Source organism: Stegodyphus dumicola, chromosome 1 (genome assembly GCF_044657685.1).
Source record: "Stegodyphus dumicola isolate Sdum_Otavi_A_Nest chromosome 1, ASM4465768v1".
Classification (NCBI taxonomy): Eukaryota; Metazoa; Arthropoda; class Arachnida; order Araneae; family Eresidae; genus Stegodyphus; species Stegodyphus dumicola.
Window position 1 is genome coordinate 110,675,340 of NC_140768.1, and position 13,118 is coordinate 110,688,457.

A 13,118-nucleotide genomic window follows, 5' to 3' on the forward strand; every position below is an offset into this window, starting at 1 on the left:
AAAAAATAAAGCATGTAACTTTCATTTATTTATGAAATTCAAAATTTTTTATTTGCTTAGTGTTTTCCCTAAAAATAATTTAATTTCTTATTTTTGAATTTAGTTTTATAAATTTGCTTTAATATATAATCTTTAACTCAAAGATACTGTGCTATTAAAAAAGGAAATTTTATGCCATAGAAACACAGGTACTTTGTTCCAAATCTGTGTTCATTTTTTTTTATATATATACTGAATTTTTATGCACTTGTAATTACTGAAATATATCCTTTCATGAGTAATAAATCTTTCATGAATGCATTTCTTTTTTGTTTGTTTGATTTTGTTGTTTTAAAAGATCTGCCATAGTTAAAGAAAGAAAATAAAGTAAGAATGCTTTACTTTCAGTTTTGAATAAATTTATTACTATTTACTGCAGCTTCAAGTTTCTCTAAACGTAATTTTCGAAGTCAAAACTTGATAGTTATGTTGATTATTAGACTTGCATGAAACAATTTATTGAAAAATTAGTATTTGATCTAAAATACCTTAAATTATTTAAATTATATTTTACTAAATCATGTATTTTGATATAACTAGATAGTTAAAAAAATTAAAATTGTGAATGTGCAGAAATGCTTATATAAAACCAAGAAATTGTTTATATTTTAGTTGCTTTTTCCCTTGTAAATTAATTATATATATATTACAGTCTGGGGAGTCAGCACCCTGCTGAATTGTAGTAAACGAGACGTCCAATCTACTAGACCATCAAAGATGCAGATTTGGATTTTCTATTTCATAGTTATTGAAATCATAATGGTATGTTTGTTTAAATTAGTACTGTTTATGAATGTGATAAAAATAAATTCTGATAAGCTAAGAAATGATTTTATTTTCTATTAATTATGAACTGTAAATAATGTAACCAATTTTCTTCATAGTATTTACTAAACATTTTTTTTTAAAAAAGGGAGGTAGTCTTATTTATACAATTCTTGCAGAGATACCAAGAAATAAAACATTTCAGGAATTTTCACTCAGTATATCTTGATGTGTAAAATCGTGTTGTTCCATGCCATATTATTTTTTCACAGGAAAGTAATTTTATTGATCTAACATCTGCATAAATCAAACTTTTTTAAGAATGATTACAGTTTCTAAGCTAACTTAAAATTTTCAGATTTAGAAAATATATGTTTAATGTAGCATTAGTTTTCCATGGAATAGAAAAGGTTTTCAAAATGTTTAGTTGTTGGGGGGAAATAATATAAATGAGATTGTCCTGATACAGTTTCAGCTGGAAATGAAACTGAATTTTCGGATAGTGAAGATTTCATTTAAGAATTCTAATAAAACTGATTAATGTAAATCCTCTGCATTTAAAAATTCTAATAAAACTGATTAATGTAAATCCTCTGCATTTAAGAATTCTTATAAAACTGATTAATGTAAATCCTATGATTCATGTAGGTATTCTTCTATTATCAGGACCAGATTCAGAAATGTGTGTTTATATGCATGCATTTTTAAATGTAGGTGCTCGTGTGTGCATGTGTATATTCTTTATGTATGTATGTGTATACTTATACACATATATGCGCATACATGCATATACACATGCTTACATATCTACAGTGGAACCCCGAGATACGAGTTTAATTCGTTCCAGCATTCAACTGGTATAGCGAATTTCTCGTATCTAGAAACAAGCTTCCCCATTGAAAATAATGGAAATTCAGTTAACCTGTTCCACACCCCAAAAAATATCAACATTTTAATATCAAGTGAACCTAATAAATAACACTGGTAAATAATATAACAATAGTTTAACTTTGTTACCAACATTTTAACTCCTTCTCATTAATACACACCAACAACAGCTTCTCAACATCTAGGAGTACTTTTATGGTGCTTGGAAGAAACGATAATTCCTTTGGCTACATCAGGTTTCTTAATTTCTTCCTGCTTCTTCAGAATAGTATAGATTTTCGATGTTGAAAGGCCGCAAGTCTTCGCCAATTCCGTCACCATGCTTATGTTTATCTATGATTTCTTTCTTGATATCGACGGCCATGGCCTCCTTATTTTTCTTTGCAGCACTATCTGAGGCAACAATCTTCTTGCAAGGCATCTTGAAATAATTATTTTCATGTTAAATGTCAAAACAATTAACTTGCAAGTGCACAAACGCGTATATAAAATAACACTGAGTGATCTGACGAGGGGATTCCCCGAGTTGAGCCGGATAGGGAAATGGCGCCACCCATACCAACAGCCTGGCTCATTGCTCATTACTCGAATTAATCTTGTATTTTGCTCATACTTTCCTCGTATCTCGAGGTTTCATTGTACATTTCTGAATCCCGTCCTAATAACAGAGGAGTACCTTTGCCGGTATTGCAACAGAGCTAGAATGAATTATTGTGTTAAATATGTGAAAATGCATGCTTAAAGTACTGTTATTTTCTAAAAATATTCTGTATGTCTATTTTTTACAAGAAGAAAAAATAGCTAAAAACTGTTAATTTACTCGTATTTATTAGTCCAAAGGGGCTTTGTCCCTAAAGAACTATTGTTTTTGCTTTGCATTGGTTCACTATAAATATCTGTTTCACTTTTCAAACTGTTCCTACCAAATGTTAAGAGTCCCTAGTGTGGGATTAATACTCTCTATCTTAGTGCCCTCTATAACCTATGTTAGGGTTAACCTGTATAACCTACAAGGATTGCCAGTTTAGGCGAGATATCTAGGTAGTCATCATAATATGTACCTTATTTTTTATTATTTTTAAATTAAATTGAAAGTAATAAACTAGTTTTCAAGAATGAAGTTAAACTAGATTTGCATTCAACTCTGGTTTATTGTATTAATGATGTTTTGCTGTAACAAATATGAATTTTTTGTTTAAGTATAATAATTTAAAATGTTTTTTCTAGAGAATGAAGTACTGCCACTAAGGTAAAGGTGCTAACTTGCAAGGTAATTTTCTATTCTACATTAACTCAATCTTTATGTCCTGTTACAGATATATTGGCAGAAATAATGAAAACCTGACATTCAAAAAGAAAAATAATAACATTGAATGTAATATATTAGATGGTTAACTGCGGTTTGGCAGCTCATTAATAATCTTATACATATTGATTACGAATAACTTTGACAATTACCGGTATTTTCAATAGTATAAAATTAGGCAAGAAAGCAGCTTTAGCTTAGCACCAATTTTAAATACAACTCTCTTACCAATATTGGTTTGACGAAGGTAAAATATAATTGAACTTAATAAGTTGGAAATAATGTCTGTCTTTCCATGAGTTAAAAAATAATTTCAAATAAAATTTCTTTTTTCAGTTTTTTATGTTATTTGTTTAATGTTATTGTAATCTGATTTATCATATTTAGTCACATATTTCATCCCTCTTTGCACTATAGTATATAATTCAAAGGACTTATCAGTTTCAGCAATATTTTTTTTACCAGTATACATTTTTACCATAACTCTGTTTCTAAATCATATCCTGAAAAATTAAGGAGTAAAGTACACAAAGAAGGAAAATATGCAAGTAAATAATGGCATTCAGTGTTGTTTATGTGTCTAATATTTGTACTAGATTGTAAAAGTTATAAAATTCTATTAGCTTTTTTAAATTATTCTTTTTTTAAATTGAGATGTTTCTTTGCACCCAAATGGTTAAAGCCCTAGTGTGACTTTGGTACTTTGATCTAACTTCTATTCCTAATAAATAATCCAGCTGCATACAGTTTACTCAATTTCTGCCATTTGTGAGGTAAACAATATTAGCTTTTTTTAAATATATCTTTTACAACTATTCCATCAGGTAGATTTCTTTCATATTTTGCCTTAATTGAGTCATCCTGCTAATTAAGAATTTATTAAAGTTAATATGTTAAGTTTTTGTGTGTATAATTCATTTTAAGTATGTGCAAGCAAATGCATACATTAACAGTTATGTAGAATTATGTTTTGGGTATCAAATTCAGAAATTTTGGGACTGTTTTTAGACTGTTTTTGATTTATACCATATTAATATTGGTAAAAAAATTCTGTGGCTTTTATATGAGAGTATATATTTTAAAATAGCTGCATGATATGGTAGAGGTAAAAAGCTTCATGTGGCTCATAAATTAATATTATGTGGGAATTTTTCATTTATTTAATAAAGAAAATATTCAAGCCACAATTAAAATTTTTCACTGGATTATTTGCATACAAAGTTTGCAGCAAATATTTCCTGCAACAGAAGTGACAATTTTTATTTTGCCAAGGCAGGAAATTTAGTTAGTGTAAGCAGTAACTCTATTTTGAGATGTTAAACAGGAAGGCAAATTTTTGAATTTAAATTGATTTTTGAAGGAAGACTTCATTTAGTCTTGCTATCATTCTATGTGGCTCTTAACTTTTTTATGGTATTTATAATTTTATTGTTATTCAGCTTTCTGTTTGCTTAGAATGCACATGAATGTAGACTTGAAATATTTTGTATTGCAAACTGAGATGCCATTGTTATCATAATTAAAGATTTTTGCTCTGATTTTGGAGGAATTTACTGATAATACTTTTGATTGTGTATTGGTTTCTGGTTTATTGAAATGTGTAAAATAGCCTGTTAATGCATATATGTATGTTAATGACATGTATATGTTTATGAAGTATTCTGTTATATGTATATAGTGTTGTGATTAGTTTTCTGCTTACTCTTTATTTAAGAAAAAGTTATCTGTAAGAAAGCGAATATTCTTTACTATATGTAGGAGTAAAATTGAAAAGGCTAATGCAATATAATTAATACAAAATTAATTTTTTTCTCACGTACTTAAATACAAACATAGCCATTAAAGACTTTCACAACCTTGCAGTTCTAAACAAATCTTAAGTATTTTTTACTTGAAATTATAGGCATTGTGTAAGGTATATAATTGAAGCTTACTGTGTGATAGTATGAAATTAAATTTTTAATTACTGAAATGTAAATTTTTAAATATGAAATACTCAGTGCATTTTATATGCATCTTTTAATACTTCAACTATATTTAAAAACTGAAAACATCTGAAGTGTAAAATTATTACAAATTTTTCTTTTTCTTGTTTAGGAGCTGTTCTCAAAACATTGGGTGACAAAGAATTCCCTTTTACAAAAATCGAGCAGGATATTAAAGACAGCGAACTATAGAACAAATATGGCGAAGCTGCATGAAGTCTATGTTGAATTTTATTATTGAAAAAAATATGCTCTTCAGATTTAATGTTAGTTTTTGTTGTTTAACAGTAATTGCAGTTTTCGAATACCTGTAAAATAAACCTAATTCTTAAATTAATTTCATGTGTATTTCTTTTGCAAGTATTACAGTTCATAATACTTCAAACAACTTGAAATTTTATACTTGTTAATTTATGTGGGATATGTTCATAATAATTTTATAATTTAAATAACTCATTGTCATCATATGAGCATAATCTAAAATGCACAGCATTTGACAACAAATTAATAAAAAATTAGAAAACTTCTAATTGCTTTCTTTTGTCCAGTTGCCTCTTTTTAAATCATTTAATACCATAAAGCTATTTGATGAAAAAAAACAATTGGTATGTCCACATCAACATGTACATTTATAATGATGTTATAGAAAAAGTCACATGAGATAAATATTTAAAAACTTAAATATTCCTAAACAAATTAACTTTTTAAAATTTTATTTGGTATATAAGATAAGATAAAGAACATATTTAGGTAATTTTGAATTTGTATAATTTTATGAACTTATTTATGAAATTAACAGTTACATTGTAAAAGGGAACTTTTTAAAAATACCTCAATAAAGCATTTCTTTTGTAGAGGTGAACTTTTAGTACTGATCTAATATATTTATAAGATTTTAAACTGAAAAAGACAACAATAATAGATTACAATACATTGCAAGATTGACTGATAAATGTAAAATTTTTACATATCATAATTATGTGTGTAATTAAAACAGAAGTTACTCGATTAACTTGCATGCAAATTAATATTTTCTTTAACATGTTTGGGATAAAATGAATTTTAATACATAAATGTGTATAGATTTGTGTATTATCTGAAGATATGAATGAAATATTTGTGACATTAAACATTCATCTTCAAGGAAAATAACAAAGTCAACTTGGTAAACTATTGGAAAAGGTAAGTTTTCTACAATTTCCTGGTCTATATTTAACAATTTTAAAATTTAGCACACTCATTCAAATAATCTAAACATATGATGTTTTTTTTTGTGCTACATTCGTTTACTGAATTTGTTAATTAACTATATTGTACTTTAGATAGAAATTAATGTAGATATTCCCTGTATTTTACGGTGCAAAAGCTTATATATTTGATAATAATTGACCTAAATTTTCCCTATGTTTTCTTTGCATATACAAATGACTTTGGTAAAAATTTAGTCCGATGTCTTCTCCTCTTTACTGTGTATAAGTGCACATTTTTGGTAAAAAATTTGCATAAATCTCCAATTACCAATTTACTGCATTTTTCGTAAAATGTGCTTATTTTAATCTCTTATTTTTTATATAAATCTATGCAAAAATGTTCTGCATATTATGATTAAAAGATAATATCAAATTTTTATATATCCACCTTTTAGGTATGTACAGCAATATGGAATATATATAACTGGAAAATTTAAATGCAAAAAAAAATTAATTTCTATTCAAAAATTACATAACACTAAAAGGCTGAAAATCACTTTTAATATTTCATTTCAAAGTGACTACAAAATATGCAATAAATTTTGTAAACCTGAGTTCTATGTTTTAAATCAATTAATGCTATCATTCATTTACATGGCATAAGAAAATGTCCTTCAGAAAAGCAAATAATTTATTTAAAGTGTTATTTAGTAATGATGAATTTAGTAAACAACTGTTTGCTACAGTTTTTTACTAAATTTAAATTTATGAAATGAATTTAGTAAACAAAAATGCAAATGAACGATGGCATTAATTGATTTAAAACACAGAATTGATGTTTACTAAATTTATTGCATATTTTGTAGTCACTTTGAAATGAAATATTAAAAGTCATTTTCAGCCTTTAAGTGTTACATAAATTTTTTAATAGAATTTTTTTTTTTTTTTTTTTTTTTCCCATTTACTAGTGCATTTAAATCTTCCAGTTATATATATTCCATATTGCTGTACATAACTAAAAGGCAGATATGTAAGAATTTGATAAAAAAATTATTTTACATTTTAATCATAGCATACAGAAAGTTTTTGCAGATTTAAATAAAAAATATGAGATTAAAATAAGTACATTTTATGAAAAATGCAGTGAAAAGGTAATTGGAGATTTATGCAAATTTTTTACCAAAAAATGTGCATTTATACACAGTAAAGTGGAGAATACATCGGATTAAATTTTTACCAGTCATTCGCATATGCAAAAAAAACATAGGGAAGATTTAGGTCAATTACTATCAAATATATACGTTTTTGTACCGTAAATTACGGGAAATATGTACGTTAATTTCTATCAAATATATACGTTTTTTTACCATAAAATACGGGGATATCTACCTTAATTTTTACCTAATATATACGTTTATATACAGTAAAAAATCGAGGAAATTTACGTAAATTTTTACTAAATATATACGCATACGTAAAGCAAAAAATTGAGATTTACGTATATGCAATAAATATACGTAAATTTTTACTAAAAATATACGTAAATCCCTGAAATTTGCGTATATTATACGTAAAAGTTGCGAATGAACAGTAGTCTCTCGCGTAAATATACCTAAATTTTACGTAAAAGTTACGTATAGTATAACGTAAAAATATACGTAAATATTTAGTAATTGCCACTGGACACTTTTTATGATATTTTTACGTTCAACTTGAACGTTTTTTATACGAAAGGCCATTCGTAAATTGCACGTATTTTTCTCGTGCAATTTACGAATGCATGCTGCCTGGGTAGTATTTAAATTTGCATCAGACTGTTAATCTCTGCCTTCATATGAACTCAAAAATAATAAGAAAAATTTTAAAAAAATCACTTCTTTTAGACTAGTTCTTGATTCATATTCTAATACCTTGCTGGTAATTTTGTTGACACTAGATTTCCATTGTGCACAGATTTCATTGCATCAGAACTGGAACATTCAAAAATGTTTTTGGCAAAATCCCACATCAATAAAAAATGGATTACTTCTACTTTATTTTCCAGTAAATCAAGTAAATGCATAATACAAAATTAGTGAAACAAGTACTCGCCCAAAAGTTTTTCATGGGAAATACTTATCACATAGAGATATAGCTTGTTTCAAATGATCCAAAAGTTAAAATTGTAATAAAATTATAATAAAAAGCAATCTCAACCCTCCCTCAGCAAGGAAAGGAAAAAAGAACTGCATGTTTCCGGAAGAATCTAGAACAACTCTTGCAAAAAGTAAAGTCAGGGTGGCATTATCTGCGGTATATCAAAGGTTACAAGCTAATAACTAGGTACCATTATAACTTCATTATTTTCATTTCATTAAAATTCCATAATATCTCACACTTTTTATAATATGATCACATTTACAAAATATTCTATAAAAAGGGAACACAGACAGAAAAACTTGTGAAAAATCTAAGAACAACAGGAGAAATGTTTCGGTAAAACATATAGAAACAAAGAAGAAAAAGTGAATAAAGACAATTTTATCAAACTTTTGATAGAAATTCTTCATATTTAAAATATATATACTTAGGAAAACTGTAAAATTTAAAAACAATCTGCTTTCTCAGACAGAACTTCAATAAAGTTATCAATGTTCAAACTGACAGATATCATAAGGAATTAAAATTAAATGCCTGAATTAACATTTGAATGATGACAATTATTTGATTAATGGCAATAAATATTTGACTTAAAAAACTTACATCATCCAGATTTTTAAAATATCTTTGACATATTTCACAATACTTTTCCTTGGTAATTTTCTTAGCTCTATTCTCATTCCTAAAAAATAAAACTTCACTTAAGTATCAAAAAATGTGATGTGGACACTACATGACTTCCATGTAGGTTATACACTTCCTTGCAGATATACTACTAAATTATACACATTTTTGCTGCACTTCATTTAAACTTATTGAAACGAATTATTTTAACTTAATTAACCAATTCTTCAAGCCAAGATAAAAATGGTATCCAAAATTGCAAAGTTTGAAATAAAATATTCTGTTCAATTTATAAGGTATTTCTTCCACCTTCTTAGCGTGCCTTCGTGGTGTTGTAGTTCTGCACGCTGGGCCGGTATTCCAGAGGTCCGTGATTCGATTCCCGGCGAAGGCGATTGCTCATTTTTCATTCGGCTTTTCCAAAATATCTAATGTCTCTACAGTGGCGCCCGAACTAAAAGGATGGTGGATGATGATTTCTCCCCACCCAGAATTTGGCGATTGGGTCCCCTAAAAACCGCAGTCGCCCTTTTAAAGGGGGAGTATATAAGGTATTTCTCTCACCTTCTTAGTGTGCCCTTGTCATGTAGTTATTCTGCAAGCTGGGCTGGTATTCCAGAAGTCTGTGGTTCGATTCCCGGAGAAGGCATTGCTAATTTTTCATCTTGCCTGCTACCAAAAAATCCTAACGTGTCTACAAATTTTTCTCATACAGGTTTGGTTTGGTTTGGTTTGGTTTATTTAATAATGGCAAAGCACACTAGAGCTATCTGCCTAAGGAGAGGGATGCCTTCGTGCAGGACTTTCTAAGTTTCTCGTACAGGAGTCAAATTTGTAATATTGTTATTTTTCCATAGCAAGTATAAAACTTTCCCAAATATAAGTACATGAACGAGGAGATCACATTAAAAGTTAAATTCTGTTATTTGTCCAAAATTTTTTTTTTTTTTATTTGACATTGCCCGAACATGACTAATAAAGTAAGTGGAGTGGATATGTATATACATATACTTTTGGTGCTGGTGATTGCAATAAAAAAGGAAGTTGTACAACTAGATGTGAAGCAGTCCCATATACAAAATTTCAATGTCCTACAGCTAGTTGTTTTTGAGTTATGCGAGATACTAAGTGAGCACCAACAAGTATCATGAAAAAAATCCATTTAAAATCCACTTTGGAAAAAAAAAAAAAAGAGTTCTTTATTCTGCATGTGCATACAAATATAATGCAAAAAGAATAATCAAAATGGATCTTTCCATTTATGGTACCCGAATTTTTTTACAATTATGAAACACTGCTTCATTATTACTTCACATATTTTGCACCTTTACTTCATATAAGAAAGTAAAAATAAACCAATTGGAACACACAAGCTTTAATTACAAATGTGATCTAAAGATAAAATTATACACTAAAATATAAACATGCAAATATTATTGTTTAATTTTTACTTTAATAAAAGATCTAAATATATTTGCTTCATTTCTTACAATTTATCATAGTTACTGTAATTTAAAATATGTTGAACCAATCTTTTTACAAAATCATATTTTAAATATATAAAATTTCTTTATAACAATTAAGGAATTTTATTCACCTCTCTTAGATATTTTTTATTAACTTTATTCTCTTAGATATTATTAGATATTATTTATTATTTAATTTTAACCTAATTCAAACAAACAGCTTTCAACATGCAAATATTGTGAAAATATGGATGAAAATTAAACACCTGTAAATTTTAGCTGTACTGAGAAATTAACATCATTAGAAGAAATATGAAGTTTTCCCTATACATTATAACAGCAATAAAGCAGACAGCATAAAGATTTCTGTTTTTGCAGTGCCACTATCAATGATCATAAATTAATAATACTTTTGCATTTTTTTACTACTTGTAAAAAATGAAATTTTTTAAATGTCTAAAACAAAAGAATGTTGTCTACACCCCTGCCAAAAAGTCACAAAAAGTATTCTTCTTCAGACAAAGCCAAAATTGTTATGTGGCAACCCACAATGGAATTTATGGACCAAAAAGTATTTACGCGGGAATCCAAGGATGCATGCAGCGTGTATCTGTTTTAGTCTGTATGCAACCTTGAAGTTTCATGGACATGAATTTGTACAATTCTGATTTTTTTTTTAGGCAAAAAGAGATTACTTGTGCACACAGGAAAAACAACAGCACAAAAAAAAGGATTTCTTGAAAAAACATTCAAATGACTGTTGTGTTTGCAATTAGCTTGGCAAAATATTAGTCAATAGCAAGCTTTTGAATGGTCTCCAAAATCAGGAACGAGTTTACGACTTTTTGATATGGGATGTGGATAATCAAAAAATACCCAAAACAATTTAGCTTTATTTGAAGAACAAAATGTCTGAGGACAGTACATTTTATATCATTCATATATAATTCAACAAATATTAATATGTAGTTTTCACAGAACAACTGCACTCATTATCATTTCCGGGGACAGGGGTGGGGGGAGAACTTTTCAAATTATTTTGATTTGCAGTTTGATCTTAAAGCTAAGATGTTTTTATAATTAGTTTAATTAATAACAGCATTCTACAGCATAACTGAATACTTAATTTATGGTTTATTGACAAAAGCACACACAGATAAAGGAGTTCACAGGCCCATGTGAATAAAAGAACATGATTTTTATCAAATAGAATGTACTTATGATTAGAATAAATAGAAGATCTGAGTCTGATTTTTAATGTCATAAAAATACGTCTTGTTTACATATTTTATTAGGATGAAAATAAACTTCTCAGCTATTTAGTGATTAGCTACAATATTTTGATAACTATGCAAATGTATTTTATTTATTTATATATGTGTGTGCGTAAAAAATGAAAAATATCATTATGAAATTCCTAAGTAGCTATTTTTAACACATAATCAAGAGTAATTATATTTGTGTTTCAATATTAAGCAATAGGAGATATGCTATTTAATTAAAAAGAATAATTTATTTTTATTGTTATAACAAAATCGTTTTTAAGCCTCTTTTAGCTATTGAATTACAATGTAAAGCTCAATCATGGAGAACTTGAAAATGTTCACCTCCCCCAAAAAAATTACAGGGGAAAAAATATGAAAGGTTTCAGATTTTAATGATCGCTGAAAACAGCATGTTAATTTGTACAAGAGATTACTTGTGTACATAGGGAAAACAATAGCACAAAAAAAAAAGATTTCTTGAAAAAACATTCAAATGACTGGTGGGTTTTGCAATTAGCTTGGTGGTCAGCAGCAAGCTTGCGAATGCTCTCCAAAATCAGTAACGATATTTTTGATATAGGATGTGGAAATCAAAAAATGCTCAAAACAAGTTAGCTTTATTTGTGGAACAAAGTTTGCACATGTCAGACGAAACTACATTTTATTTCATTCATTTATAATTCAACAAATATTAATATGTAAGAGGACTTTTCACGGAACAACCACACTCATTATCATTTCTGAGGGGGGGGGGACTTTTCAAAATTATTCTGATTTGCAGTTTGATCATGTTTTTATAATTAGTTTATATAAACAGCAGTTATGCTGTAGATGCAGCACATTCAGTTATGCTGCTTAATTTATGGTTTAATGACAAAAGCACACACAGATAGAAGAATCCACAGGCCCATGTGAATAAAAGTGCATGATTTTTATCAAACAGAATTTATTTATGATTGTAACTACAATAAATGGAAGATCTGAGTCTGATTTTTTTAATGTCATAAAAATATGTGTTCCTTCATTTATAAATGGAAGATTTGAGTTTGATTTTTAATGTCACCACACTAGGTCTTGTTTACATATTTTAAGGTGACTTCATTTGTTCATTTTATTGCTTGCAAATGTATTTTATTAATTTATATATGTGTGTGCGTAAAAAATGAAAAATATCATTATGAAATTCCTAAGTAGCTATTTTTAACACATAATCAAGAGTAATTATATTTGTGTTTCAATATTAAGCAATAGGAGATATGCTATTTAATTAAAAAGAATAATTTATTTTTATTGTTATAACAAAATCGTTTTTAAGCCTCTTTTAGCTATTGAATTACAATGTAAAGCTCAATCATGGAGAACTTGAAAATGTTCACCTCCCCCAAAAAAATTACAGGGGAAAAAATATGAAAGGTTTCAGATTTTAATGATCGCTGAAAACAGCATGTTAA

At 27.8% G+C, this 13,118-nt stretch overlaps 1 protein-coding gene and 1 long non-coding RNA gene across 4 annotated transcripts in view; one reads left to right on the plus strand and one right to left on the minus strand.

Moving 5' to 3' along the window:
- Positions 1 to 13,118, minus strand: part of LOC118192021 (uncharacterized) — a 111,102-nt gene that overhangs the window by 44,587 nt on the left and 53,397 nt on the right. For all 3 annotated transcript variants that reach the window (XM_085819319.1, XM_085819322.1, XM_085819324.1), the window contains one exon: positions 8,916 to 8,994. In XM_085819319.1, the coding sequence (XP_085675445.1) occupies positions 8,916 to 8,994 (79 nt within the window). The remainder of the gene's footprint in view (positions 1 to 8,915; positions 8,995 to 13,118) is intronic.
- LOC118204683 (uncharacterized) lies at positions 553 to 5,475 on the plus strand. Its single transcript, XR_004760849.2, has 3 exons — positions 553 to 801; positions 2,920 to 2,962; positions 5,096 to 5,475. It is a non-coding gene; the product is annotated as an uncharacterized LOC118204683 (long non-coding RNA).